The sequence below is a fragment of the Nicotiana tabacum genome, chromosome 13 (genome assembly GCF_000715075.1).
Source record: "Nicotiana tabacum cultivar K326 chromosome 13, ASM71507v2, whole genome shotgun sequence".
NCBI classification, from domain to species: Eukaryota; Viridiplantae; Streptophyta; class Magnoliopsida; order Solanales; family Solanaceae; genus Nicotiana; species Nicotiana tabacum.
The window spans coordinates 30,945,585-30,971,209 of NC_134092.1; the positions used below are offsets into that span (position 1 = coordinate 30,945,585).

A 25,625-nucleotide genomic window follows, 5' to 3' on the forward strand; every position below is an offset into this window, starting at 1 on the left:
TTAAGGTGAGAATGCGTATGAAGTATGATTTAGTGCTAAGAGTGATATGTGTCATGCATTCATTGAATTGATGTTAACATCGAGCTCAGCTCATTTTGATTAACTAGGCAAGTTAAAAGGAAACTGAATTGCTTGTATTGATCAACTTTCTATTCCTAATAATGGTTTTAGTTAGATGTAACCGGGCAGCATTATTATAGCAGGTTTCTGTACTATCTATTATTTCTAGAACTAGAGTTTTGATCGTCCGGCCAAAACCCATTGGTACAAATCTTTTCCTGTCAAATGAAGCCCATAATATATATTTCTACAGAATATTCCAACTAAAGTTCCAATATAACAAAAGGTAAGTCTCCCTTTTCTCAATGAGTAAAACCATTTTCTATAGAAAATATTTTCCTCCGTGGTAAACGCACTCTACCATATTCACGGCAATATTACTTCGATAACCAGAAACTCCTTTAATTTTCTTTATCTTTTTCTCCTTTTTTTCTTGGTTAATTTTTTCAAAAAGGAAAGAAAAATACAACATTATATATGTTTAATACTATCTTCCTTTATATTATCTTTTACAAAGTAGTAGTAATTAAAAATAATTGTTTCACAAACACCCCTTAGCTGCCCTCCTAAGCTAGCCTTGGTATTTTCAAATTAATTTATTATCCTTTTGTCACATATTTTGCAGAAACAATTTTTAAAAGAGTTCAAATTTTACACTTCGAGAGTGTATAATAAGTACTCATACGCTTTCCAAGTAATCGGCACATGTTAGCATAAATATTTAAGAAACTCAAAGTGCAAATCGATGGTGATGCCAATTGGCTTGAAGACTTCACTAAGACTATTAGCAAACTGCAAATGTGTGATGATATAACTTCTCTCATGAGTCAGTGGACAGCAATAAAATATTAGTATATAAATAAATAAAAAAGAGATGTACGGATATGTTTATTGTAATTTACCATTAAATATTTTAGTGAACTATATGGCATATAATAGTAACATTTCTGGATCTTGCAAATTCTCACGTATTTTCGATTTTATGCTACAAAATTTTTGAGGTGTTGCGTCGAGTTGGGGAGGTTGCTTATGAGCTTGCCTTGCCTCCCAGTCTAGCAGGAATTCATCCGGTATTCCACGTTTCTATGCTCCGGAAGTATCACGGCGATCCGTCTCATGTGTTGGATTTCAGCTTAGTCCAGTTGGAGAGGGATCTATCTTATGTTGAGGAGCCAGTGGCTATTTTGGACAGGCAGGTCAGAAAGCTAAGATCAAAGAACATTGCTTCCGTAAAGGTTTATTGGAGGGGAACCTTTTAACTTGGAAAATAAAATCAACAATCCCGCAAACTATTTCTCATTCTTTTTCTTTAGAAGTTAAAAAAAAAAAAAAAAATTTATGCCACGTCTTCTCAAGTCAATCTTTAAAGATAACCCCAGAAACTCAGAATCTAAAATAAATATAGTTAACAACAGATGAAACAAATTTCTGGACGAGCTTGATAAATGGGTAAATCTGCTAGAGCCTCCAAAAGAAATAGATATATACATTTAGATGTTTATGTGTGATACATAATAACAAATATACATATAAAAAGTAAATAAAGAGAGAGACAAAGATTTCAACAAAACAAACTTTAAAAGATATTTGATTCTGAGAAAAGGAGAAGAAAGAAAAAAACAAAACAAAGGGAAATCATAAAGGAACGTGGGACCTCAAAAGGAGTCCCCTAATATCTTGAAAGAAAGGGAAGGGAAAAGAGAGAAACAACAAGAATTGATTTTTTTCTGAGATTATGATGATGAGCCAAAAGAGCAGTAGTGGAGAGAAAAAGGGGGAAGAAAAGGCAACAGTTGTAGCAATAGACAAAGATAAAGGAAGCCAATATGCATTAAAATGGGCAGTTGATAATCTTCTTGGCAAAGGCAAAAGTGTTACTCTTCTCCATGTTAAACTCAGACCTTCTAATTCCATTCCTAATGCAGGTTTTTTCTTCTGCCTCTTTACCCTCTTTATGTAAAATCCTCTTTATTTTTTCAAACAATTTTCCAAAATCACCACAAGATATATTGTTTTTCTAAAGCTTCTCTCCTTAATTTTGAGGGGTTGAGGAGAGGATTAATTTCCTTCTTTTTTTCTTTTTGGTCGATGTACGTTGATGCTGTAGTTTTATGTTCTGTAGTTCTTTTCTCCTTAATCTTATGTGCTGTAGTTTTAAAGAGTATACCAAAAAATTGACATCTTTTATCTCCTGTAATTATGTGGGGGTTTTCTGTGCTTGCATGTACTCACATGCAAACCATGCACAGCTTGCATATTTTTTCTCTTCAGTGTCGACCAATTTTAATCATATTGTTAATTTTGTGCTTTTGTTCTCCTCCTTTCTGAGTCTAATCATATTCACATTGTTCTTGAAAGCCAAATAGTTAACGAGGTTATAATTCTAGCTCCAATTTGGCATTTATTTGTTGGGGCAATCCATTCAGATTCTTTCAGAACTTTTCTTGTCCATTGTAAATTTTTCATGTAGACAGTACTCTCCCTTTGTCTCAATTTATGTAGCATAGTTTGATAGGGTCGGATTGTGAAAGAATGAAAAACTTTTGGAACTTGTCATCCTAAACATTACCAAAAGATCTATGTGGCTACAAAAGCATAACATTAAAGAGTAAAATGAGAAGTTTAAAGTTCAATTGTTTTCAAATACAGAATGGTACCGTTCTTTTTTGAACAAACTAAGGAAATAGTGTCACACAAAAAAGAACGGGAACGGAAGGAGTATCTTATTTCTGATTTTGGATGAAACCTTTCATTATATCCTTGTATACACAATAACCCAACGAGTGAGTTACGGTGAAATCTAACCCAGATTTAATTCTTCCCAAATATTGGAACAACAACTTCAAAATGGAAGTAAATTTCTCCACAAAAAATGATATGAAGTATTTTTAGTCAATAAAAGGTCTCTTTCTTGGCTTCAGACATAGACGGATCCAAAATTTAAACTTGATGGTTTCAATTTCTAAAGTTCTCTAAGCACTGAACTTTTGAAATTATGAGTTCATAATTTGGTATTTGTTAAAACTGTACTGTTTTTTCACATATACATCTATGTTCCGAGTTGAAAATAGTGGCTTCAGTCGAACCCATTGTCCAAAGCCTACATCTGCCACTGGCTTTAAACATGCACTCCATACTATCCACTACCTCCAAAGAAAAGAAAAGATGGAACACGTTCAAAGCATTTTTTACGTACTTGGAACAACGTTTCTTTCTCAGATGTTAATGACGGAACTCCCAGAGTATATAGAAGTGATCCTGATAGTCAAGCAAAGGAATTGTTCTTACCTTTCCGTTGCTTCTGCAACCGCAAGAATGTGAGTGTCTGCTATTTCTTACTCAGTCACTCTTTCTCAATTATTCTTCCTCGCGTTCTTGCAAACCTTCTTTCATTTTCTGAATCAGTGTTTCTCTCTTTGTCATAGATCCATGTCAATGAAGTTGTAATCGAAGGCATAGACATAGCAAACTCCATAAGTGACTATGTTGCAGCCAATGTCACAGAGAATCTGGTGGTAGGAGCTGCATCAAGGAATGGTTTCGTTAGCAGGTACTTTTTATTATTCCCAATAAGCTGTAGAATTCACCAATTCCATATCTAGCTACTTACAACACTTAGACTCAGAAGATTCAAGACGATGGACGTTCCAAGCTCTGTCTCCAAAACTGCACCTGGCTTTTGTACAGTTTATGTGATCGCGAAAGGCAAAGTTCTATCAATACGTAATGCATCTGCTCCTGTCCCCAATCCACCCCCTTCCCTGCTGCAGAATCAGACCAGCTCCTCTCTTGGTGCTAAGCTTGGCTTCATTGAGGCACGTTATGCACCAAGCAACGACTCAAGAGGTCTGCTTTGCACTAGCGTATTGCATTAATTCTGTCAATAAAACAATAATATTGTTAAAACAGGTTTAACCTGTCCTATTTCAACAGGAAGTATGGCTGATAGGTCACCGTACGCACCACGAAGTTCAACTGAAGATTCAGATTTCATCAAGTAAGTTTTTCAGAGAATCAGGAAATGGACAATACTTTATGCAGTATATAAGAGGAACTGCAAAATTTACTACTCGAAAGGGTTGATTAGCATAGAACTACTCAACTTTTATGTCTCTCTTTCAACAGGTCCCCATTCAACAGAGGTAAACCTGTAAACAGATCATATGGAGACCTCTCAGTGGCAGAATCTGACATATCATTTGTGAGCTCTAACCGTCCAAGCTCAGATTGTACATTTCCGATCTCCTCTGACAGTCACGATTTGGGTCTTCCCCCTCGGCTTTCAAACAGCTCAGACACAGATAATAGATTTTCTGCTCCTCGGCTTTCAAACAGCTCAGAAACAGATAGCAGATTAAGCTTTGGATCATCATTCTCAGCAACCAGGTTATCTGAAGTTAATGCCTTCTCATCAAATTCTTTTGACAGTGCCAACGGATCAACCAATAACCTGGTATGCATTTCAACATCCAAAGTACAGTAATATCTGCAAAAATCTGTCAAGAAACACTAGATATACAATATCACACAAGCAATCTACCAAGCACAAAATTGATTTTATAACTTTAACTTCAAGAAAAATAAAGGAAAATAAATATGGTGCAACAAACTCTAATCATTTCAACCAAGCACAAAATTGATTTTATAACTTTAACTCATCTTGGCCAAAAGTCTTTTGCTGGAACTTATCCTCCTCATGCTTCCAGAAAATGTATTTCATCACCTTCTTTTGTTATGGTGGTGTTGTTATTTAAACTTTCCTATGTTTCAATAAAGCTGTGACAGTGAAAGGTTTCTTTTACAACTATTACCACCAAATACAGAAGATTCATGGTAAACATTTTACTCTAAATGTAGGAAGACATTGAAGCGGAGATGAGAAGACTCAAGCAGGAGCTCAAGCAGACCATGGACATGTACAGCACAGCATGCAAGGAGGCACTTTCAGCAAAGCATAAGGTATTAATTTGAGGTGGTGAAAAATTCTGATGTCACCACAACATGGTACTTCTTATCAAAGTATAGTACATTAATGTATCAGAATATGTTGGAAAGTTCCCTCTTGCAAACTGGAATCTAGCCTAAGTTCTTTCATGCAGGCACTGGAACTTCACCGCTGGAAAGTAGAAGAAGAACAAAGATTAGAAGAGGCACGATCAGCTGAGGAAGCAGCACTGGCCATTGCAGAGAAAGAAAAAGCAAAGTGTAAGGCAGCCCTTGAAGCTGCAGAAGAGGCACAGAGGATCGCCGAACGGGAGGCACAGAGAAGAATCCATGCAGAAAGGAAAGCATTAAAAGAAGCTGAAGAGAAGAAGAAGGTATTGGATGCCCTTGCACAAAGTGATTGCCGCTACCGTAAGTATACAATAGAGGAGATTGAAGCAGCAACGGATAACTTTGCAGCGTCTCGTAAAATTGGGGAAGGTGGATACGGGCCGGTATATAAGTGTTGCTTGGATCACACGCAGGTTGCAATTAAGGTTCTTCGTCCTGACGCTGCTCAAGGAAGGTCACAGTTTCAGCAAGAGGTATGCGAATAGAGGAATTCTTCCTTTGGCAAAAGAAAGTCACTATGTGAAGACATTTAGGGAACATATGTGAACTGTTTATCTTGCAGAACAATAGAATATTAATGTTGTGCTGTAGCATTCTAGCATCATGGTTCACAACCACTAAGCATCTTAGTAAATGCTTGTGTCCTTCTTCGACCAAACTACTCAGCGCTCAACAAACAAAACATGAGTAATCGGAACTACAGAGTCTCGCTACTTGCATATAATACAATATTGACCACACCACACCACCACCACCACCCTCCCCCCAAGAAAAGCGATACCAAGCAAATCCAATCAGTTATACAGTAGTCCCAAAAAGGTTAGATTTTCTCATGCCCCTTTTCATTTGCTCTGATGCAGGTTGAAGTTCTAAGCTGCATAAGGCATCCAAATATGGTTCTTCTACTTGGAGCCTGCCCTGAATTTGGCTGCCTAGTGTATGAGTACATGGCCAATGGGAGCTTAGATGATCGCCTCTTCCGAAGAGGAAACACTCCAGTTCTTCCTTGGCAACTAAGATTCCGTATAGCTGCAGAGGTAGGTACTAGCCTCCTTTTTCTTCACCAGACCAAGCCAGAACCTCTAGTGCACCGGGATCTGAAACCTGGCAACATTTTGCTTGACCGCAATTATGTAAGCAAGATCAGTGATGTTGGTTTAGCTAGGCTCGTCCCCCCTTCTGTAGCTGACTCCGTGACACAGTATCGAATGACATCAACAGCGGGAACATTTTGTTACATAGACCCTGAATATCAACAAACTGGGATGTTGGGAACAAAATCTGATATATACTCATTTGGAATAATGCTTCTCCAAATTATCACAGCCAGACCTCCAATGGGTTTGACCCACCATGTTGAGAGGGCAATTGAGAAAGGCACTTTTGCTGAGATGCTTGATCCGGCAGTTCGTGACTGGCCTGTTGAAGAGGCTTTGACGTTTGCCAAGTTAGCACTCAAGTGTGCCGAACTCAGGCGTAAAGATCGACCAGATCTTGCCACTGTTGTGTTGCCTGAACTTAACAGGTTACGTTTACTCGCTGAAGAAGCCATACCACAAATGCCTTTTGGAAGCAGCCCAAAAACTCCATCTAGTGAAAGTCGATCTAGCTCTCAAGTAAGTGAACTAGAAGGCTAAGAGTAATAAGAACATCTTTTTTGATAAAGTTATCAAATCTTTTAACAAATTAAAAACAGTTTCAACTTCAAGAAAATAGCATGAAAATGCTACAGGCGGAAGAATGTTAGCGATGTTGATTGGCATACCCACCCTGAAGAAGAAACTTTCAAACACATAACAAATCATGATTTTTTGCAGGTAATTTCAGGATATGATAGCAGTAAAAGCCGCTCAACCAACCCCTTTTCATCAGACGCAACATCAAGTGGATAACAAGAATATTCAAAACTCAAAGAGGCTGGAAGAGCCAAGATATTGGCAAGATATTGTTGACACCAAAGATACCACAAGTGATTTCTTTAATTTAGTTCATCTTCTAGGATATAGCTAAAGACAGCTGGTTTCATCTAGCTTCCAGTATTTATTTATTTCTGCAAAAAGAAAATGATGCTTTAACTAAACTATGTTCATAAATATTGACAGACTTCTGACACCATGTTTCCGTTTGCTTTAGTTAAAGTTCTTTTCCGTTAAGATCCAATATAAGAAAGGTCATGTGGTATGAGAAACACTATAAAATTAAGGAATAGGAATTTCCTGTCCTCATTAGCTCTGACCAAGTAAATTTGGCACCTGAAGGTTAACAAGTTGGTGACAATTGATAAAATCCAAGAATTCCTCCATTACGATAAAGAATGTCTGACATCTCACTTTGCTTCGCAAACCTTATCATATTGAAATTACACCTATAACTCATGGCACATCCCCTTCTGAAAAAAAACTCAGATATTTTCTTCTCTAAACTCTATTTTGACCACTCACTTATTGGCCCATAGACTCCCACAAAGCCTCTCGAATATGCTGCCTATACTTTTAAAGACTACTGTAGTGGAGAAATTCCTCTTTTTCCTATCCCCTATTCTAACTTCCCCCCATCCCATAACACCAAAATTTAGCCAGCTCTCAGTTGGAATCATTTCTTTTCTCACCTATCTCCTTCTCCTCATGCACTTGATATCTTATGCGGGTAACTTCTCCCGTTTTATTTCTTGTATACATTACTGCCCTGTTGCCTATCCCCTCAATTCCACCTAGGTGATGGCCCCACTGCTCAGGTCATTTACCCCCCTCACATTGCATGAAATTATCTTAAACTTCATAAGACTCTCTACACTCTCCTCAAGTATCTCTTGCCTCCTCCCACTCTAATTATTTCCTAAGTGAATCATAATTGATAGAGCATTCCAAATTAAATAACTCCCTCATCTTTTATGGTTTCAACCTCAAAATGTCTTCCACGGCTAGCTTCACACCATTTTTGTCTATGTTACTCGGACTCTTCAAAAATGTTGTTGAGTGCGTGTCGGATCCTCCAAATTTAGTGCATTTTTGGAGGATCCGACACGGGTGCGGCAGCACTTTTGGAGAGTCCGAACAACATAGATTTTTGTTGTATCTCATATGAGAGTTATATTGTCCCCTCCTCGAAATTTCCGAAGGACACCCAAGAATTCTTCGGAAATCCAAGATTTGTTTCTCCGCCCACTCTGATATTTTACTCTCCTCCAACAACCACCACCACCCCCCCCCCCCAACCACCACCACCACCACCACCCACCCACCCCAACCACCACCACCCTCCCCCCCACCCCCACCCCACACACACAACCCGCCCTTCCCAAAAATTCCTTTTACCCCTCTCATGTTTCTTCCTTCATTCGTTCTTTTTTCCATATCCATGTTTCCCATCCTCTACCTTTTACACAAGAAAAACCCATATTGTCACTTCTAGCACCGCATACATTGCCCTCAAAAAAAAAAATGATAACAGTATATTCCTCAGCACAAACCTTGTGCTGGTAGCTGTATTTAAAAATTACATCCATACCTTGTACAATTTACAAGGCTTCCAAAAACTGTAAAATATATTCTGCATTCTTCTACACAAAATTCTTTACACCAAAAATTGAAACTTATAATACAGTTCATCTTAACTTTTTGAATGGAGCTACTCTTGTCTTCAAAAACATCTACTATTTCTTTTCTTCCAAACAGTCCACCAAATACTGGTAAAGCCCTCCACCATTTTTGTCTGACAGTTCCACCAACATAATTCCAGGATTTCAGCAGATCATATGTGTTTCCTGGCATTACCATTTCCGGTTTACCAGGGCCAGAAACAGCTGCCCCAGTTGAGATGTAAAGTTGCAATGAAGAAAGAGATGACTATTGGTTTCAGATTCAGCTTTGCATAGGAAACATCTTGGAGTTAGCTGTGTACCATTTCTTTACAGATTTTCTTGAGTTAAACAGGCCCTCCTTGCAACTAACCAAGAAAAGCAGTTTACTTTATATGTTATCTTGACTTTCAAGATTTGTTTCCATGGCCATTTTGTATCCTGTTGTCCAGTACTGCTGAAAAAGACATATCTCTAACTGTTTATACTTCTTGCTTGTACCTTTCCAAATCATAGCATCTTCGTTTTCATTGCTTCCTTTAAATACCTCCAAAGTTATGAAATAATCCAATCACTCTCCCTGTTCCCAGTCATTTAGAGCTCTCCTGAAGGTAAATTCCATCCATATTGACTCCATACTTCACTAATTGTAGCCTCATGCTGTAAGTATAGTCTGAAGATTTCAGCATATCTGTCTTAGTGGTTCATAGCAAATCCACTTATCAATCCAGAATGCTATTCTCCTTCCACTTCCATGGCAAATGACAGAGAATGCAAATGTTAAGGTGGATGTACAGTCATACAAGATTAAACAAGATTAAAGATGATGACATTGGCAGAAGGTGGAAGTAGCGCACAAGAGGATAAAAAGGTCGCTTCAGTTTTGTTCAATGTTCTCCATTGACCTCGAGATGCACTGGTCCATATGTGTGAAACCATGATGATTCATGGTAGCAAAAGGGGATAAGATAGACCTAAAATCACATGGAAGGAAGTTGTCTAAAAAACATGCAATCTTTTGAAATCCATGCAAACTTATTGAAAAATAGGGCACAAAAACAGTGGAAGAAAAATATCTGTAGTAGGCAACAATACAAATTAATCGAGATTAAGTTTTACTTATGTTGCTACATTCGCTTTAAGTCCACCGCTCGCTAGGAGTCTCTTAGTCTTGTTATAGATTTATATACCAGTAGAAAATGTAGAAACTTCTAGTGCTAGAGAACCCTCTTTTCAAATACTAGATTGATATCAGTTTAAATTGAGCACGACATAGATAGTGAAGAATAATATAGCTAACCCCAACTAGATTAGTATTGACACAAAGTTGTAGTTGTAGTTGTAGTTGTAGTTGTTGTGGTATATCAAGGTATAATATCTTTCTTTTGCAAAGAGAATTATTCTTTCTGTCCAAGGATAATGAATGCACTTAGATACACTTCATAGAAAGGAGTATTCTTTACATGCATATTGTTGATGCATACCACATCTTTTGTAAAATTCCAGGACAGAAATGGACATGACCGTTCTTAAAATAAGACTTAAGACATCATATCTCCTTTTGATAATGCTTAAAGCATCATATCTCCTTCTTCCATGCATTCACTTTTTAGGTGTTACTAACACTCAGGTGTAAATCCACCTAATACACTAAGGCAGATTTTGTGTCCATATATATATGTCACAAAACTGCCCTTCCACATACCTGCTGGAGTTTGTCTTCTTTCAGGTTACTAATCTTTAGTGTCTATTTGATTTTCTGTTAGCTTAGGTATCTGCTGCACCACAGGCAAAAAGAAACAGCAAGAACAAAGAGTTTAAGCAAACTATGGAATTAGAACAGAGAACAGTAACCTAGCAACTAAATTGTGCCACTCAGGTGAACTAACTGAAATGAGCTGGACAAGAATGTGGCCAAGAAAAAGCACAAATGACGATCTAAAGAAAAAGAGAAAAAAGAAAAAGAAAGAATTGTAAACAGCAGCTTCCAGTTATATCCTTCTGATAAAATCAGTGAACGGGGAGCTGCAGCCAGTGGCCGATAAAACACTTTTACCAGAGTATCTGAAGAACTAGAGAGAGAGAGAGAGAGAGAGAGAGAGACAGATATAGAATAAAATATTTCAATCTTGTCAGGATCAAATCATGTTTAATAAACTGTTTCATCTGTTTCACATATTATAGCATACTTCGCAACATGTCTGAGGTGGATATTAATGTCTCGCATATCAGAGGTTACTTATTCACATTCGTGAAGTTAAATTAGCATTCAGTAAGGAAGGATGAGCATGATTACTTGTTCAAATAACTGCGCACAATGTAATTGCGCAGAACTTCCAGAGCATGCTATTCATCATCAGTAGTTCCAAAATATTTGATTACGCCGGACGTATTTCTTGAGATAGATTGTGATAAGCTCCTCATATGTCCAATTCTTTTTCTTACTGAACTCCAAACGTGCCTCTGAGCTTAAGTGGAAATCCCCTTTCCCCATGGCCTCAAACACAAGGGGTTCTGTTGCTATTGTAACACAATCATATGTATTCAATTTCTGTAAAGCAAAATCCAAATTTCGTCCCAGACTTCTATCCAAGTACGCATCAACAACAGAACCGTAAGTCACAAGATCGGGAACTACCTTCTCATGCTTCATATGTTCAAGTGTTACATGCAGATCCCAAAACAATGACATTTTTGAAAACGCCAAAGCTCTAATATTGAAAGTAGTAAGATCAGGAAAAAATCCACTTTCTACCATTCTCACAAATTCTCTCTGCAAACTTTTCATTTTGAAGTTGGCAGCATAAGAAAGAAGTAACAGGTTCCACAGGAGATTTCCCACATTTCTCCGACAAAGGCCCACATCTCTTACAAACTGACCTAAACTATAAAACTTCTCTCTCTTCAGATAAGCCAAGGAGATTGACCTGATCGCCTCTTCCTCTATAAGAATTCTTGACATCTTAAGACGGCCATATGCAACTTCCATGTCACTCAGCGTACCAAAATTGCTGTAGTATATTACATAAGCATTTCCGGTAGCAGAATCAACAGGGAACCCCATGGAAACCATCTGTTCCAACATAATTTCCATCAACTCAAGCTGTCCTCTCTTTCCAAAACGAGAGATAACCCGAGCATAAATATCAGGAAGCAGGTCGGAATCTTTCAACTGAATTTGATGCAATATTCTAACAGCGACGTCGATATATCCATTGCAGCCACAGATATTAATCAGTTCTACAATTACACGAACATCTGGCAGAAATGAACTGATTAAAATTTCATCCCAAGCAGCTAATGCTTTGGCAAATAAACCATTACCGGCATAGCATAGCATCAGTGCTGACAAGGTAGAGTTATCAGGTATAAAACCTTCAGATTTCATATCAAGGAAAAGCCTTTCAGCAGCAAAAGGCAATTTTTTCCTAGTGAAGCCCTGTATCTGTGAAGCACAATCTGCATAAGTACCATGTCGATTAATATTTCCTCCCTGTTTCTTGCGCCACGGTCTCTGCAATCAGCACAGTATACAACTTCCTTGTAAGGGAAACATTATGAAACTATTGATCATATCTAAGGGGTTATTAGAGTCAGGGGCGGATGCAACATAGACTCGGTATTTCTTGCACGAACATAGAATTTGTGAAAAAAAAACATTACAATTTAACAAATAAGTCATAGACGTGTGGCTATAAATATCTCTTAAATATGAAGTTTAAAGTTAAATTGTTTCGAAATATAGAAAATATTATTTTTGGGATTGACTAAAAAGTAAAGTGTGCTACATAAACTGAGATAGATGGAGTATTAAGTAATGGCAGAAGTGAACCGATCAAATTTTAATCATGAATAGGCTGATTCGAGTGGGTATACAAAACTAAAACTTCCATTTATTTACTTAAGTGAAGGGTATCATTTTCCAGAATGTTCCAGCCAAGATGGATAGTAGCGAAAATTGTACCTTTTCTGCAGAAGATTGATACCAAAAGGGACTTGGTTTTGGAGTTGCCGATGCGAAGGCTGTGGACACAACTAACCCAACTGCCATGGCTGACTACCCTCACTAGCTCAGACGCACAGTTCTCATGCCGCTAAACTAAAATCGGGGTTCCATTTCCCGGGAGTGCACGAATAGCCGCTTTTTAGGGTCGCTTTTTAAAGAATAGCCAACATTTTCGATGTATTTAAAGTTTAGCCGCATAATTTGAAGTTTTTGTTATAACAATTCAAACGAACTCAAAAGTATCAATTAAGGGGGGCGTGGTGGTAAGGCAACTGTCTTGAAATTTGAACTATTAAAAAATTTGAAAAATAAACTGCTTATTCAACCGATTAAATTTAAATATCCGATGAATATATAATATATATCCTATTCATAGTATATAATAAGTATTTAGCAATATATAATCAGTATATAATTTATATATACCGTCTAAAAAATGTGAATAATAAATTTGAACGATTATTTATACAAAGATCCTTAAAAATAAAAATTCTCATTAGAGAACTATTAAATATATGAATCTCACACCACTTCTCCATATAGTCAATTTTCTTCTTTTTTGCAGATAGCAAATTTGAAATGCCATCCAATTTACTTAAATATAAGTATTAATTTTCTATGTCTTAGTTAGGGGTATTTTTCTTTAAACTTTATTTTTGCACTAAAACGTAATTATTTTTCAATTACATCTCAAAAGGTGATTAAATATTAAAAATTTGCTCAGTAAATGTCATTCCACATCATTCTTACATTTAATTGGTCCATCTTTCATAGTACCAGAAAGAAAGAGGAAATGATCTCATACTATCACTTACAATTTGATTAGAATAAAATAACCTTATAAAGATCTCATATATTTTATATACGAATCTCTTATGTTATCTTTTAATAATTTCTCATAAAAATACGTTATAACTAAAATAACATTTATGCTGGACCACAAAATCAACTCATATCTCCCGCGCAAGGAGAGTTTGCACGAATCTATACTCCCAACGCCAAAATGTTAAGAGAATAGATAAAAGGAAAAAAGAAAATATAATTACCCAATATTACTTTTTCTGAATAATTGAGTATACAAAAAGCTATACTTGTTTACCCAAAAAACGGATAGAGTTGAATTATATGTAGTTCTAAGAATACATGGTATAACTTGGCACAAATCGAAAAACTGAGTAGAAATATATCGATTATTGACTGTAAAAAGAATGAAATACAAACTAAATTGAGTGAAAAACGATTTATGAACAAGCAAGACGAATCAATGTACAAAGCCCAAAAAAGGATAATCTCTATATGAATATTAATAATCTTTTCAATGTGGGAGTCTGTAGATGCCTTGATGCCCTTTACAGAAATGATAGTCGTTCTTCTTATAATGGAGAAAACCCTACTTTAGAATTAAAAAAATACATAGTGGGGATCTCATGATAGATTAGTTAATTGGCTTTTTCTTAATTCCCATCAAAATTCTGTTCCTTAGTGCGGCTATAACGGCTCTTGTCTTCTTAGCTCGATCTTGATCGAACTTGGTATTGGTCGATCTCCAGATTTAGAGCTCGATATTGACTCGGGGTCCGGTATTGATTCGATCTCGGTATTAGTCGGTCTCTGGCTCTTGAACTCGATAACACCACTTCACATCATAGTTCGATTTGGACCAGAGCTCGATAGTGACTTCGAGCTCGGTATCCTGGCTTCAGATCTCATCTCGATATTATGAAGACTACCTTCGGTCCATTATGTTCCAATCTTGACTAATCATATGAAGGCCGAAACCAGTTTTGACCGTATACAGATAGTCACCTCGTTTCTCGGGAAGGATGTGGCGAGAAACGACATGATTTTTTAATGGCACGACTAGATATACACTGACCTTTGCATCGAGCCCGACCATGATGTACGTGATAGATGTCCCGTCGGTTCAGCTACTAAGGCATTAAATGTGTGTCAGACGATAGTCGGCCACTGCTGATATTGAACCGTCATTGTCAACTCTATAAATAGCTCTTCTCTTTACCACTTTTTACTTTTAGATCTCCAATCTCCAAATCTTCTAAGTTCCTTTTCGCACCTTCTGAGTTCTTCATCTGCGAATCTGTGATTTTCACTACAAAATCTCTCTTTAGAACACCAAATCTTATCATCTCCCTCTATTTTCAATCTTTAAATCCAAATGGGGAAAATGTCAAAAATTGTTCCTCAAAAAGAAAACGCTTCTTCTTCACAGCCCGCCGGCGACAAAATACCGGTGGAGCCACGACCTGAGGAATGTGTTCCCAGGGAGTGTATTCTCACTTCTGATTTTAAGACCAATAAAGCCTCATCGGTTCCCGGTCGATGTGAGCTAGTATCAAGGTATATGTGCTCGATAACTGAGGGATATCTTAAACAAGTAAGGAAAGATTGCAACTGGAGAACAAAGAAGTGATAATCCCAGCTCCCGAAAAAGATATTACTACTTATGTGAAAGGGTTTTTAAGTGTTTATACTTACCCTTTCACGTTGGACCCCCTCGACCCTGTTGTCATCGATTTTTGCCGCCAATACCGCATAACCCTAGGCCAAATTCATCCTTCTTTTTGGTGAATCGTTATTCTGATCTGCTTCTTTGTAAACAAAATCGAGGGGGTGCCCTTCACCCTCGACCATATACCGAGGTAGGTTAATAAAACTCCAGCGCCGGGCTACCAAAGTGCTATTCTCGAGCATAGACGAGGACAAGGACCGAGGCTGGATGGGCCGGTTCGTTCGAGTAAAGACTTCCGACCTAATCCCGGCCGAGAAGATGCCATTTCCCTAAGAATGGAATATGAAGCGTAAGTATAATCCTACTGTTAGCTCCTATTATTTTGCTTCTTCGTTTCTTTCTCACCGATATCCTTTTCCATTATGTAGCGGTTGCTTAGATGCCCGGTGCAATTCCTAACCTTAAGAGCTGGGTACGGGACCTGGCTTCGACCTCTACATACGTCGAGCACTCGTGGCGCGATTTATCAAAGGGCCGATAGGAGGCCAAAACACATGGTAAGCTTCTTTCCCACGTCATTGTTGACTTTGTAAAGCGTTTCTTATTTTCTTTTTATACAGGCCTTGGCAAAGATATTGTTATGAGGCCCTTATCCGGTGAGGAGGAGACTTCAATCCCGGTACCGAAACCGACGAAGGACAAAAAGAGGAAAAAGATCTCGACCTCCAAGGATCAGAAACCTAAGAAGGCGGCTCGTAAGCCGAGAAAGAATATCATCCTCCTGACCGAAGACTCTATTCGGCGTCTTAGGGATGAAGATGAAGAAGAGGGAGATGATGACTCCGGGCTGGTGGCCCGAGTGAAAATGAGCATCGAGGCCTCAAAGGCTACTGAATCGGTGAACAACATAGATTCCATCTCGTGATGAGGGAGTCTTGGGAAGAGAATTGGTTGAAGTCCCCGAGTCGTCGAGGATCGAGGCTACCTCCCACCATAATGAGCCAATTATGGGTACGGCTACAGGGGCTGATCTTGAGGCCCCTCGATATGGAGAGAACGCCCCAAGTGGTTCACTTGGGGCAATAGAAATTGGAGGCTCCCCGCTGCTCCCCTCGTTTTCCGAGGGAATGATTCGAGAGGCTCGAGCCTTGAAGACCCTTTCCGTCGAAGGAGGCCACGAAAGGGAAGATCCCTTTTGTGATTATTTTACTGGGTTCGAAGATTCTATCGGCCTGAGCAATTTGGAGGTCATGAGGAAGGACTCGGGTGAGGCATCGAGCCTTTTCAATGAAGTGCAGCAAGCTCTAAATCGGGTAAGCCTTTTCTCCTCTTGTTGGTATTACCCTTGTGTTTGTTTCTCTCTTCCTGTCTAACTTTTCTTCTTCTTTCTGCGTAGGCCTCAGCATTTAATCGGGAAGCATTTTCTCGGTCTCGAGCTGAGTTGAGTCGATATGAGGCCGACCTTCGAGGGCTCACGGAGGAGAGGAATGCCCTTAAACTTCTTTGTGGGCAAATAGAAGAGGAGATCAAGGACCGCCGAGCCTAATTGGCCAAGGCTCACCAAGACCAGACCGACCTGACCGAGCAGGTAATAAAAATCTTAATTTCTATCTAATTATAATTTTTTTTTATGTGTAGGAGAATGTGGGTGATGCAATTAGAAATGGTGGCGGAAAGTCAATGTGATCTTAATGTTCATGGGCTCGATTCGGGAACGGTGGATAACATTTCAATCTCACAGCTGCAGCAGAAGATCGAGATGATCGGGCAGCTCCGTGAGGAGGTCGATATGATAAAGGCGGAGACCTTGGGCTGGAAAGAAGGTATGGAACGCTTTGTTGCAGAAAAGGAAACTGTTTTATCTAAATTGTCATCGGCCGAAAGTCAGCTTCGAGGCATGAAGGAAAAAAGCTCAATTCAAGAAAAGAGGATAGAGGAGCTCGAGGCCCGGTTGGCTTCCGAACTTGCAAAGGCCAAGTCTCAAGCTGAAAAGGAAAAGGCCGAGGCAGAGGCGATTATGGTCGTATACCGGGCTGATGCTGAAGCCGCTTAAGTACAAGCGAGAAAGGAAGTCGAGACCGCTCAAACTCGAGCATATTGGATTGCCGAACTTGCCAAATGCCAATCTCGGAGGGAAACCCTCGAGGAGATCCATGCTCGAAGTTTTGACCTTACCGAAGAGAAAATAAAGGCTAAAGAACTTGAAGTCAATGTTGGAGCCTTAGCTTCCAATGATAACGATGATGATGATGAGAGCAAGAATGGGTCTGAGAGCGGGGAGGAGCTCGATGGAGAAGAAACTTACAGCGGAGAAAATCAGGAACTTTAGGGTTTTTTCTCTTTTTGATCTTTTTGTGTAGGGTCCTGATCGAACCTTGTAAATACTCCTATGTATATAAAGATCTTTTCCTTTCCCAACTTGCCTTTGTTTCATTTTCTGCCTTGTGAAAATTTTGTTTCATTCATGCCTTGTGAAAGTTTTCATAAGTTCGAGGCTTTAGGCTTTAAATTCCCAACTTGTAGTCTTTATAACCGAGTGAGAGTTTGCTCGAACTCAAAGTAATGTAGCTCGTAGGCTTTATGGTCGAGTTAGTGTTTGCTTGAGCTCGAAGTAAGAGTAACCCTTAGGCTTAATAGTCTAGTGAGTGTTTGCTCGAACTCGAAATAATGTAGCCCGTTGGCTTTATGGTCGAGCGAGTGTTTGCTCGAGCTCGAAGTAAGGATAGCCCTTAGGCTTAATAATCGAGTGAGTGTTAGCTCGAACTCAAATTAAGAGTAGCCCTTAGGCTTATAGTTGAGTGAGTGTTTGCTCGAACTCGAAGTAATGTAGCCCTTAGGCTTTATGGTCGAGTGAGTGTTTGCTCGAACTCGAAGAAAGAGTAGCCCTTAGGCTTAATAGTCGAGTGAGTGTTTGCTCGAACTCGAAGTAAGAATAGCCTTTAGGTTTAATAGTCGAGTGAGTGTTTTCTCGAACTCGAATTAAAAGTAGCCCTTAGGCTTAATAGTCGAGTGAGTATTTGCTCGAACTCGAATTAAGAGTAGCCCTTAGGCTTATGGTCGAGTGAGTGTTTGCTCGAACTCGAAGCAAGAGTAGCCCTTAGGCTTCGTAGTCGAGTGAGAATGATTTCTCGAACGCGAAATAAGAATAGCCCTTAGGGTTAGTGGTCGAGTGAGGACTTGCTCGAACTCGAAATAAGGTAGCCCTTGGGCTTCGTAGTCGAGTGAGAATGATTTCTCGAACTCGAATTAATGTAGCCCTTAGGCTAAACGTTCGAGTGAGTGTTTGCTCAAACTCAAAGTAATGTAGCCTTTAGGCTTTATGGTCGAGTGAGTGTTTCACTTGAACTCGAGTTAATGTAGCCATTAGGCTTTATGAGCGAGCTCGAAATAAGGTAGCCCTTGGGCTTCGTAGATAGTCCCCGTGAGAATGGTTGCTCGAACTCGAAATAAGAATAGCCCTTAGGCTTAGTGGTCTAGTGAGTGTTGCTCGAACTCGAAGTAATGTAGACCTTAGAATTCGTAGTTGAGTGAGAATGATTTATCGAAATTGAAATAAGAATATCCCTTAGGCTTAGTGGTCTACTGAGTGTTTGCTTGAACTCGAATTAAAAGTAGCCCTTAGGCTTAATAGTCGAGTGAGTGTTTGCTCGAACTCGAATTAAGAGTAGCCCTTAGGCTTATGGTCGAGTGAGTGTTTTCTCGAACTCGAACTAATGTAGCCCGTAGGCTTAATGGTCGAGCGAGCGTTTGCTCGAGCTCTAAGTGAGAATAGCCCTTAGGCTTAATAGTCGAGTGAGTGTTTGCTCGAACTCGAATTAAGAGTAGCCCTTGGGCTTCGTAGATAGTCCCCGAGTGAGAATGGTTGCTCGAACTCGAAATAAGAATAGCCCTTAGGCTTAGTGGTCTAGTGGGTGTTGATCGAACTCGAAGTAATGTAGACCTTAGGATTCGTAGTTGAGTGAGAATGATTTATCGAAATTGAAATAAGAATATCCCTTAGGCTTAGTGGTCTACTGAGTGTTTGCTTGAACTCGAATTAAAAGTAGCCCTTAGGCTTAATAGTCGAGTGAGTGTTTGCTCGAACTCGAATTAAGAGTAGCCCTTAGGCTTATGGTTGAGTGAGTGTTTTCTCGAACTCGAAGTAATATAGCCCGTAGGCTTAATGGTCGAGCGAGCGTTATCTCGAGCTCGAAGTGAGAATAGCCCTTAGGCTTAATAGTCGAGTGATTATTTGCTCGAACTCAAATTAAGAGTAGCCCTTGGGCTTTGTAGATAGTCCCTGAGTGAGAATGGTTGCTCGAACTCGAGTTGGGGTAGCCCTTAGGCTTTATAGTCGAGTGAGTGTTGCTCGAACTTGAAGTAATATAGCCCTTAGGCTTCGTAGTCGAGTGAGAATGGTTTCTAGAACTCGAAATAAGAATAGCTCTTAAGCTTAATGGTCGAGTGAGTACTTGCTCGAACTCGAAATAAGATAGACCTTGGGCTTCGTAGTCGATTGAGAATGATTTCTCGAACTCGAATTAATGTAGCCCTTAGGCATACGTGGAGCTTGATCGTGTTGATTTTTCGGTTGACAGTCCCCGATTTATTGGGTAATTTTTCAAACTCCGGTCATGGTCGGCCCTTGAGCCTGTTTGCATAATAGATCATGAAATAGAAGAATCTTTTCGAGATATGAGATATCGGTAAAGACAAAATTTCTCTTTATAAGTCATTATACACGTTCATGTTTTGTACCAGGGCTTGAGCAAACTATACGGGCATGGTTCGTTTTGACCATTTGGCCCTTACAATTTTCCTATCGAAATCCTGTTGCCATGAAGTAACTTTCTTGCATCGAACTTAATATATTCGAGGGTAATGCCCCCAGTATTCGAGGTTGATTGTAAAGAGGCCTCGGATACTGTTGAACTGTTCTAAGTTAGCACGATCAATGGTTGCCTCATTAAAAACCTTGCCGAAAAACCCGTTTGGGATAAAACCGGTCTAAGGAAAAAAGAGTGCAACGCGTGCTTTCAGACCTAAAGTCTTCGGGTTGAATAATCCATCCATGTTTCTGGTCGAGTACCTACAAGGGTTAATTTCAAAATATAAACGAACATGGGAGGGTCATACCTTAGTAGTAATATCGTTTTATGTGCGAAACATTCCAATTGCTCGATAGTTGTTTGCCTTTTATCACGCCGAGCTTGTAGGACCCTTTTCTGACGATTTCGAGGACCTGATATGGTCCTTCCCAGTTTTCCTTCATTCGGATTTCGGGTGTTGAGAGTGACTTTCCTTAGTACCAAGTCCCCGATTTTAAAATATCGAAGATTGGTTCTTCTATTGTAGTATCTTTTGATCCGCTGATTTTGGGTGGCCAATCGGACGAGAGTGGCCTCTCGTCTTTCGTCCAATAATTCTAGGCTCGTGCTCACGGTCTCGTTATTCGAATCCATTCTTGCGTATCGAAACCTGATGCTAGGTTCTACAAACTCAACCGGGATAAGAGCTTCGGTGCCATAAACCAACGAAAATGGTGTTGCCCCGGTACTGGATTTAGATGTTGTGTGGTATGCCCATAGGACTTCGGGCAGTATTTCTCTCCATTTTCCTTTAGCGACGGTTAATCTTTTCTTAAAATTTTGGATGATGGTTTTGTTTGTCGATTCGGCCTATCCGTTTCCACTGGGATGATAAGGTGTTGATATGATCCTTTTGATTTTGTGATCCTCGAGAAATTTAGTTACTTCGTTGCCGATAAATTATTTTCTATTATCACATACAATCTCGGTTGGCAACCCGAATCGACATACGATGTGGTCCCAAATGAAGTCTATCAGTTCTTTTTCTGTGACTTTCTCGAAAGCCTATGCTTCAACCCATTTAGAAAAATAATCAGTCATAAACAAAATAAACTGAGCTTTACCTAGGGCCGATGGGAGGGGGCCGACGATGTCCATCCCCCATTTCATGAAAGGCCATGGAGATAGTGTTGATACCCAATTTTTCCCTCATATTTGCTAAAAATGCATATATATACTTTCAAAATGGCATATTTGTATCAACATTTAGTTTAAAAACTTATACAAGCATTTTCTATAATTTTTCATAATTTTTAAAGCTCTAAATCAATTTCTTTCTACATTTTTATTATATAAATATCTAATAATTATCCTTTAAATTATTTCGTGATGCCTTAATCATCCAAACGTATTATCTACACCAACATGTATATTTTATAACATTTTACTTCATTTTTTTAATAATTGCATTTGTATTTTTAGGCTAATTGCATATTTTTGCAATAATAGCCTATATTCATGTATAATTACATTATTTGCGCCAAAATAGCTTTTTATATTTTTATAATGTTAAGTTATTATTTTCAAAATATTTAGTGCACAAATAATATTTTTTGTTATTTATTAATTAATTTTATAAATTATGTTTGATAATTTTTGAGTATTTAAACAACAGCCCAATTTTTAAACCAATTTCGGACCAAATGAATGGCCCAAACACTCAAATACCTAGCCCAATTACCCCAGCCCAAAGACAAACGACCCATTTCTAAAACCCGATCGGTACCCGTTAATCGACCCACCCCGTTCAAATTTTTAATCCTGGCCGTTGATCTTTCAAGATCAACGGCCCTCATTCAACCTCTCCTTTTAAATCAACCTCACCCAAACCCTAACCATTATTTCGCCCGTCCGCCGCCCCCAAATCCTCTCGAACCTTCTCCTCTCTCCACAGAAACCCTAGTCGTCCCCTCAAATCTCTCCAAATCCGTCTCAACCATGGATTCTCTCCATGATTTCCTTACCTTCTGTGTGTTATCTCGTTATTTTCTACAAAACTATGGTATTACCTAGTACTTGACTAAACATGGCAAGTACTATCTCTCAGAATCCAGCCATTCGACTTCAATCTCTTGAATCTGGACAGTATTTAGACCATATACATCATGACCATGGCTATATGGGTCCGATTAGCCGAGATTTTCGGCCAATCTTTAATTTCTGTCAATGAGGGTTTACCTATTTTTTTTCCTAATCCGATTTTTATTGATTTTTCATGTTAATACTTCCTAATTTATGTTCGATTTTACAGTTTTCCTTGTGGACTGGTTCGATTTCTGTCACTATATAAACCCCTCCCCATCCCCCTTTGAAGCAGAGGTGGAATCGATATACTTTCACTAAAAGTTGGAGATTTGTTTTGTGATTCCCTCATTCTCTTGTTATGTGCCTCATTTTTGGCCGGCTGAAAGCCAATGCCACTGAGATTCTATTATTCGAACTTTCCCTTGGTGCGAGCATTGCCCGGAGTTCTTTTGAATCTCTTGGGAACTTTGACGCATTAAGATTCTAGGTTCTTGTGGAATTTTTGTTCTTTTTTGTTGTCTATTTATCTGGTAAGTTGCTTGATCTTTTGCAATTTCATTTTTATGTGTCTCTGATTTGCATGTGCTCTCGCTTCTGAAATCTATGGCTTAATGTGTTTCTGGGCTACTTTTATGTATAACTCTGTTAGCTTTACACTCGTTTTAAATCTCTCTAGCATTTAACTCCTCCTAATGCTGCTAGTTCTGAGATTGTCTATGTCTAACTTGGATAATCTGAACTTTCCTAAGCTCGTTTAGCTAGTGTATTGGTGTCTGAATGTTCGTGAATATGCTTACCTGCTTTGTCCTAAATCTCTGTAATGAATGCCTCACATCTATAATAACATGTGTTAAGGCCTTCACTGTTAACTATGACTTGTTTCTCTGCTATTGTGTCACTCAGCATGCTCACTTGATCTCATACCCCTTTAATGATGGTTTTAAATTATAGAACAGTTATCTCAACTTGTTTTCCCTACCATGTTTGAACTGTTTTAAGATGAATCCCTGGCATAGCTTAGATTTTCCCTAGTTAATTAGTCTACTGGTCAATACTTGAATGCCTACGTTTGCCATTTGACATGAGTTTATTTTCATTCTGTTCTGAACCTCTGCAATACTCATCTTGCATATGTAATGTGTTCTAATCTGTGTTAAGATTTTTTTCCATCAACTATGACCTTGCTTCCCTGCTAATATGTCCCCCAGCATGTCTTTGGCTCACTCAATTCCTTGTTCCTTCAGTAATTACTTGACTTGTCACAATGTGTGTTCCCCTATCATGTCTAAATGTTGTCTTGTTCCCTAATGAGAGTTAACATGTCTGTCTTATGACACTAGGATGTATACTTAGCATAATTTGGACCTTTTAGGTTTCAATTTGTTGGTATTATGCACTTGTGCATGATAATATTTGTCAATCTTGCAAACTTATTTTTTCCCTAACTCTTTCAATATGTGGCCGTCTATGTGTTATTTTACTAAGTGTTGAACCTGCTTCTAATGCTGAACCTACATTTAATTTTTGTGACCTGTTTGATTAGTTGCTTTGTGTTCTCATCCTTGCTATGTCTACTTTAAGTTATAAGTGTATTCCCTCAATTCCTGTCCCTCAACCATTGTCCACTCTCCCCCATTTGTTATCTATGCTATCTCTAACCTCTCATTAGTGGCCGGCTGAAAGCCAAGGACACTAAAGTTTTTCTCTATTAACCTCCTTAGTGTGAGCACTGCTCGGGGTCCATTTTGAGACCCTTGTGAACTCTGACACACTAGGGCCTCAGGTTTATTGGCAAATTTCATTACTACTCAGTTATGTCCTTATTTCTGCCTGTTGAATGTGCAAATTGACTTGTGTAAGTGATTGTTTCCTAGATCCTATGATCAAACCATGGCTGTTGGGTTTGGTTCGAGTTCTCTTATGGTTTTTGGGCTATGTTGAGATCTGTGTGGAGAAAGAGCTTAGTTGAAGGCTTGTCAGTGATGGGTATCTTTTGGGCCTGTCTTGAGCCTACTGTTATTGCTTGTACTACTTTATAATTTATTCATTATTGGGCATGTAATAATTATGTAATAACAATTGGGGTGATAATGGAATTGGGAAATGGGTATCTCCTTTTACTTGCATGAAAAGGGGTAGAAAGTATGTTTATAGGATTTGTGTGATCTATTTGCTATCCGACCTGTTATATGTGAATCTCTTTGTGCACTATTAGAAATCATGTCTTTAGGGAATCACACACTCACATAATTAGTATGTTGTCAATGCATGAGTATTATATCTATTCTTATGTTTACTGCTATGTGTTGCTGGATAGCATGCCTATACGAAATAATTGCTAATGACTGCTCCTTAATCTGTTCAATAGATATCATGCCCATAGGGTTTTAACTAATTAATTCTCTATTGCAATCTCATCGTCCATCTAGAAAGCATGCCTATAGGAGCTAATTGTATGAGAATTAGTTCCAATCACCAAGCTTTAGAAATCATGCCTATAGGACATCACTACTCGCTTTCCAAACGCTGTTTTATTGTTCATCCACGCGATTATTAGGAAGCATAATAGTTTTGAGCACTTCTAATGAGTTTCACTGTTCCTTATTGTATAAATCACCTAGAAATCATGCCTATAAATTTGTCCACTGATAATCTGTAATAGCCACTTAACAACATCTGGCACTTACCAACTGGTAATTTAGAAATCCTAGGTTTATAGTGGCTTGCGCATCTGAATCAGATCATCTAGAAACCATGCCTATAGAGTTTAACAACTGCAATCCCTTCAATTCTGAAAACTTCCTAATATGTAAAATCTGTTTGCGTGCATTTGTCCGCCTAATTGCGGATGCTAATGTGAGCCTTTAATTGGATTTAATCGCAGTCCTATTTGTTTTGAATTGTCGCCTAGTTTTAACATTTTTGAGCAGCCTTAGTCAAGTCTAGAACCACCCAAAAAATAGAGGTCCAAATGCCTCCTGGACCATAGGCATGGGACGGGTAGTGCACGCATAAGCCACGATTTAGAATCAACTAGTGCACTTTAGGTAATAATTTAAGGATAGTAATCGGGTAGCAGGAAATGATAGTCTGTGCCCGCTGAATAATACGAGTAACACCCCATCTCGAGAGAGTTACGAAGTATTATTTATGTTGCACGGGATGATCCTTTAGGCTAAAAAACTTAGGACCCCCCATTTATCTTTAAATCAAGTGTTTGTATTTACTCAAAGTATTTGATAATCAAACTTCCCAAACTTCTTATTTTCTCTGTCTTTGTTTATCTAACTAATTAATATAATTCAAGTTCGGTCGGGACCCACATTTGTGAACCTCGAAGAGTGTCTAACACCTTCTCTTCGAGGTAATTTCGAGCCCTTACCCGATCTTTGGTAATGCAAACTAGTCAAACCCGGGTCATATGCAAATAGGTGCCTAACGTACCTTAAACCGTTAGGTGGTGACTCTCCTCTTTTAATACCTCCTTAAAAGAGTTGTCACACGTCGAGGCCCGATTTTGAGAGAAAACGGGGCGTGACAGCATGTCGACTCTGCTGGGAAAATTTAGGCTCTTACCATAGCAAA

The 25,625-nt window shown here is 38.8% G+C and overlaps 2 protein-coding genes across 14 annotated transcripts; one reads left to right on the top strand and one right to left on the bottom strand.

Annotated features, from left to right (window-relative positions):
- Nucleotides 1-49: 49 nt before the first annotated feature.
- Nucleotides 50-8,302, top strand: LOC107818918 (U-box domain-containing protein 35-like). Its single transcript, XM_075227883.1, has 10 exons — nt 50-1,985; nt 3,280-3,377; nt 3,486-3,610; nt 3,689-3,906; nt 3,994-4,057; nt 4,186-4,513; nt 4,918-5,019; nt 5,160-5,588; nt 5,976-6,731; nt 6,933-8,302. The coding sequence occupies exons 1-10, from the start codon at nt 1,796-1,798 to the stop codon at nt 7,005-7,007; spliced, it is 2,385 nt and encodes a 794-aa protein (XP_075083984.1). The 5' UTR covers nt 50-1,795; the 3' UTR covers nt 7,008-8,302.
- On the bottom strand, nt 3,046-12,858 carry LOC107820793 (pentatricopeptide repeat-containing protein At3g42630-like). 13 transcript variants are annotated; one of them, XR_012697978.1, is made up of 6 exons: nt 12,657-12,858; nt 10,989-12,206; nt 4,024-4,556; nt 3,671-3,937; nt 3,349-3,582; nt 3,046-3,203 (listed from the first exon to the last, which is right to left on the bottom strand). XR_012697978.1 is itself a non-coding variant. In XM_016647134.2 (2 exons), the coding sequence occupies exons 1-2, from the start codon at nt 12,741-12,743 to the stop codon at nt 11,049-11,051; spliced, it is 1,245 nt and encodes a 414-aa protein (XP_016502620.1). In that variant the 5' UTR covers nt 12,744-12,858; the 3' UTR covers nt 8,547-11,048. The 13 variants fall into 13 exon arrangements, 1 of the variants encoding a protein (XP_016502620.1); XR_012697976.1 differs by having other exon boundaries at nt 3,046-3,582; nt 4,024-4,510; XR_012697977.1 differs by having other exon boundaries at nt 3,046-3,582; nt 4,024-4,546.
- Nucleotides 12,859-25,625: the final 12,767 nt, after the last annotated feature.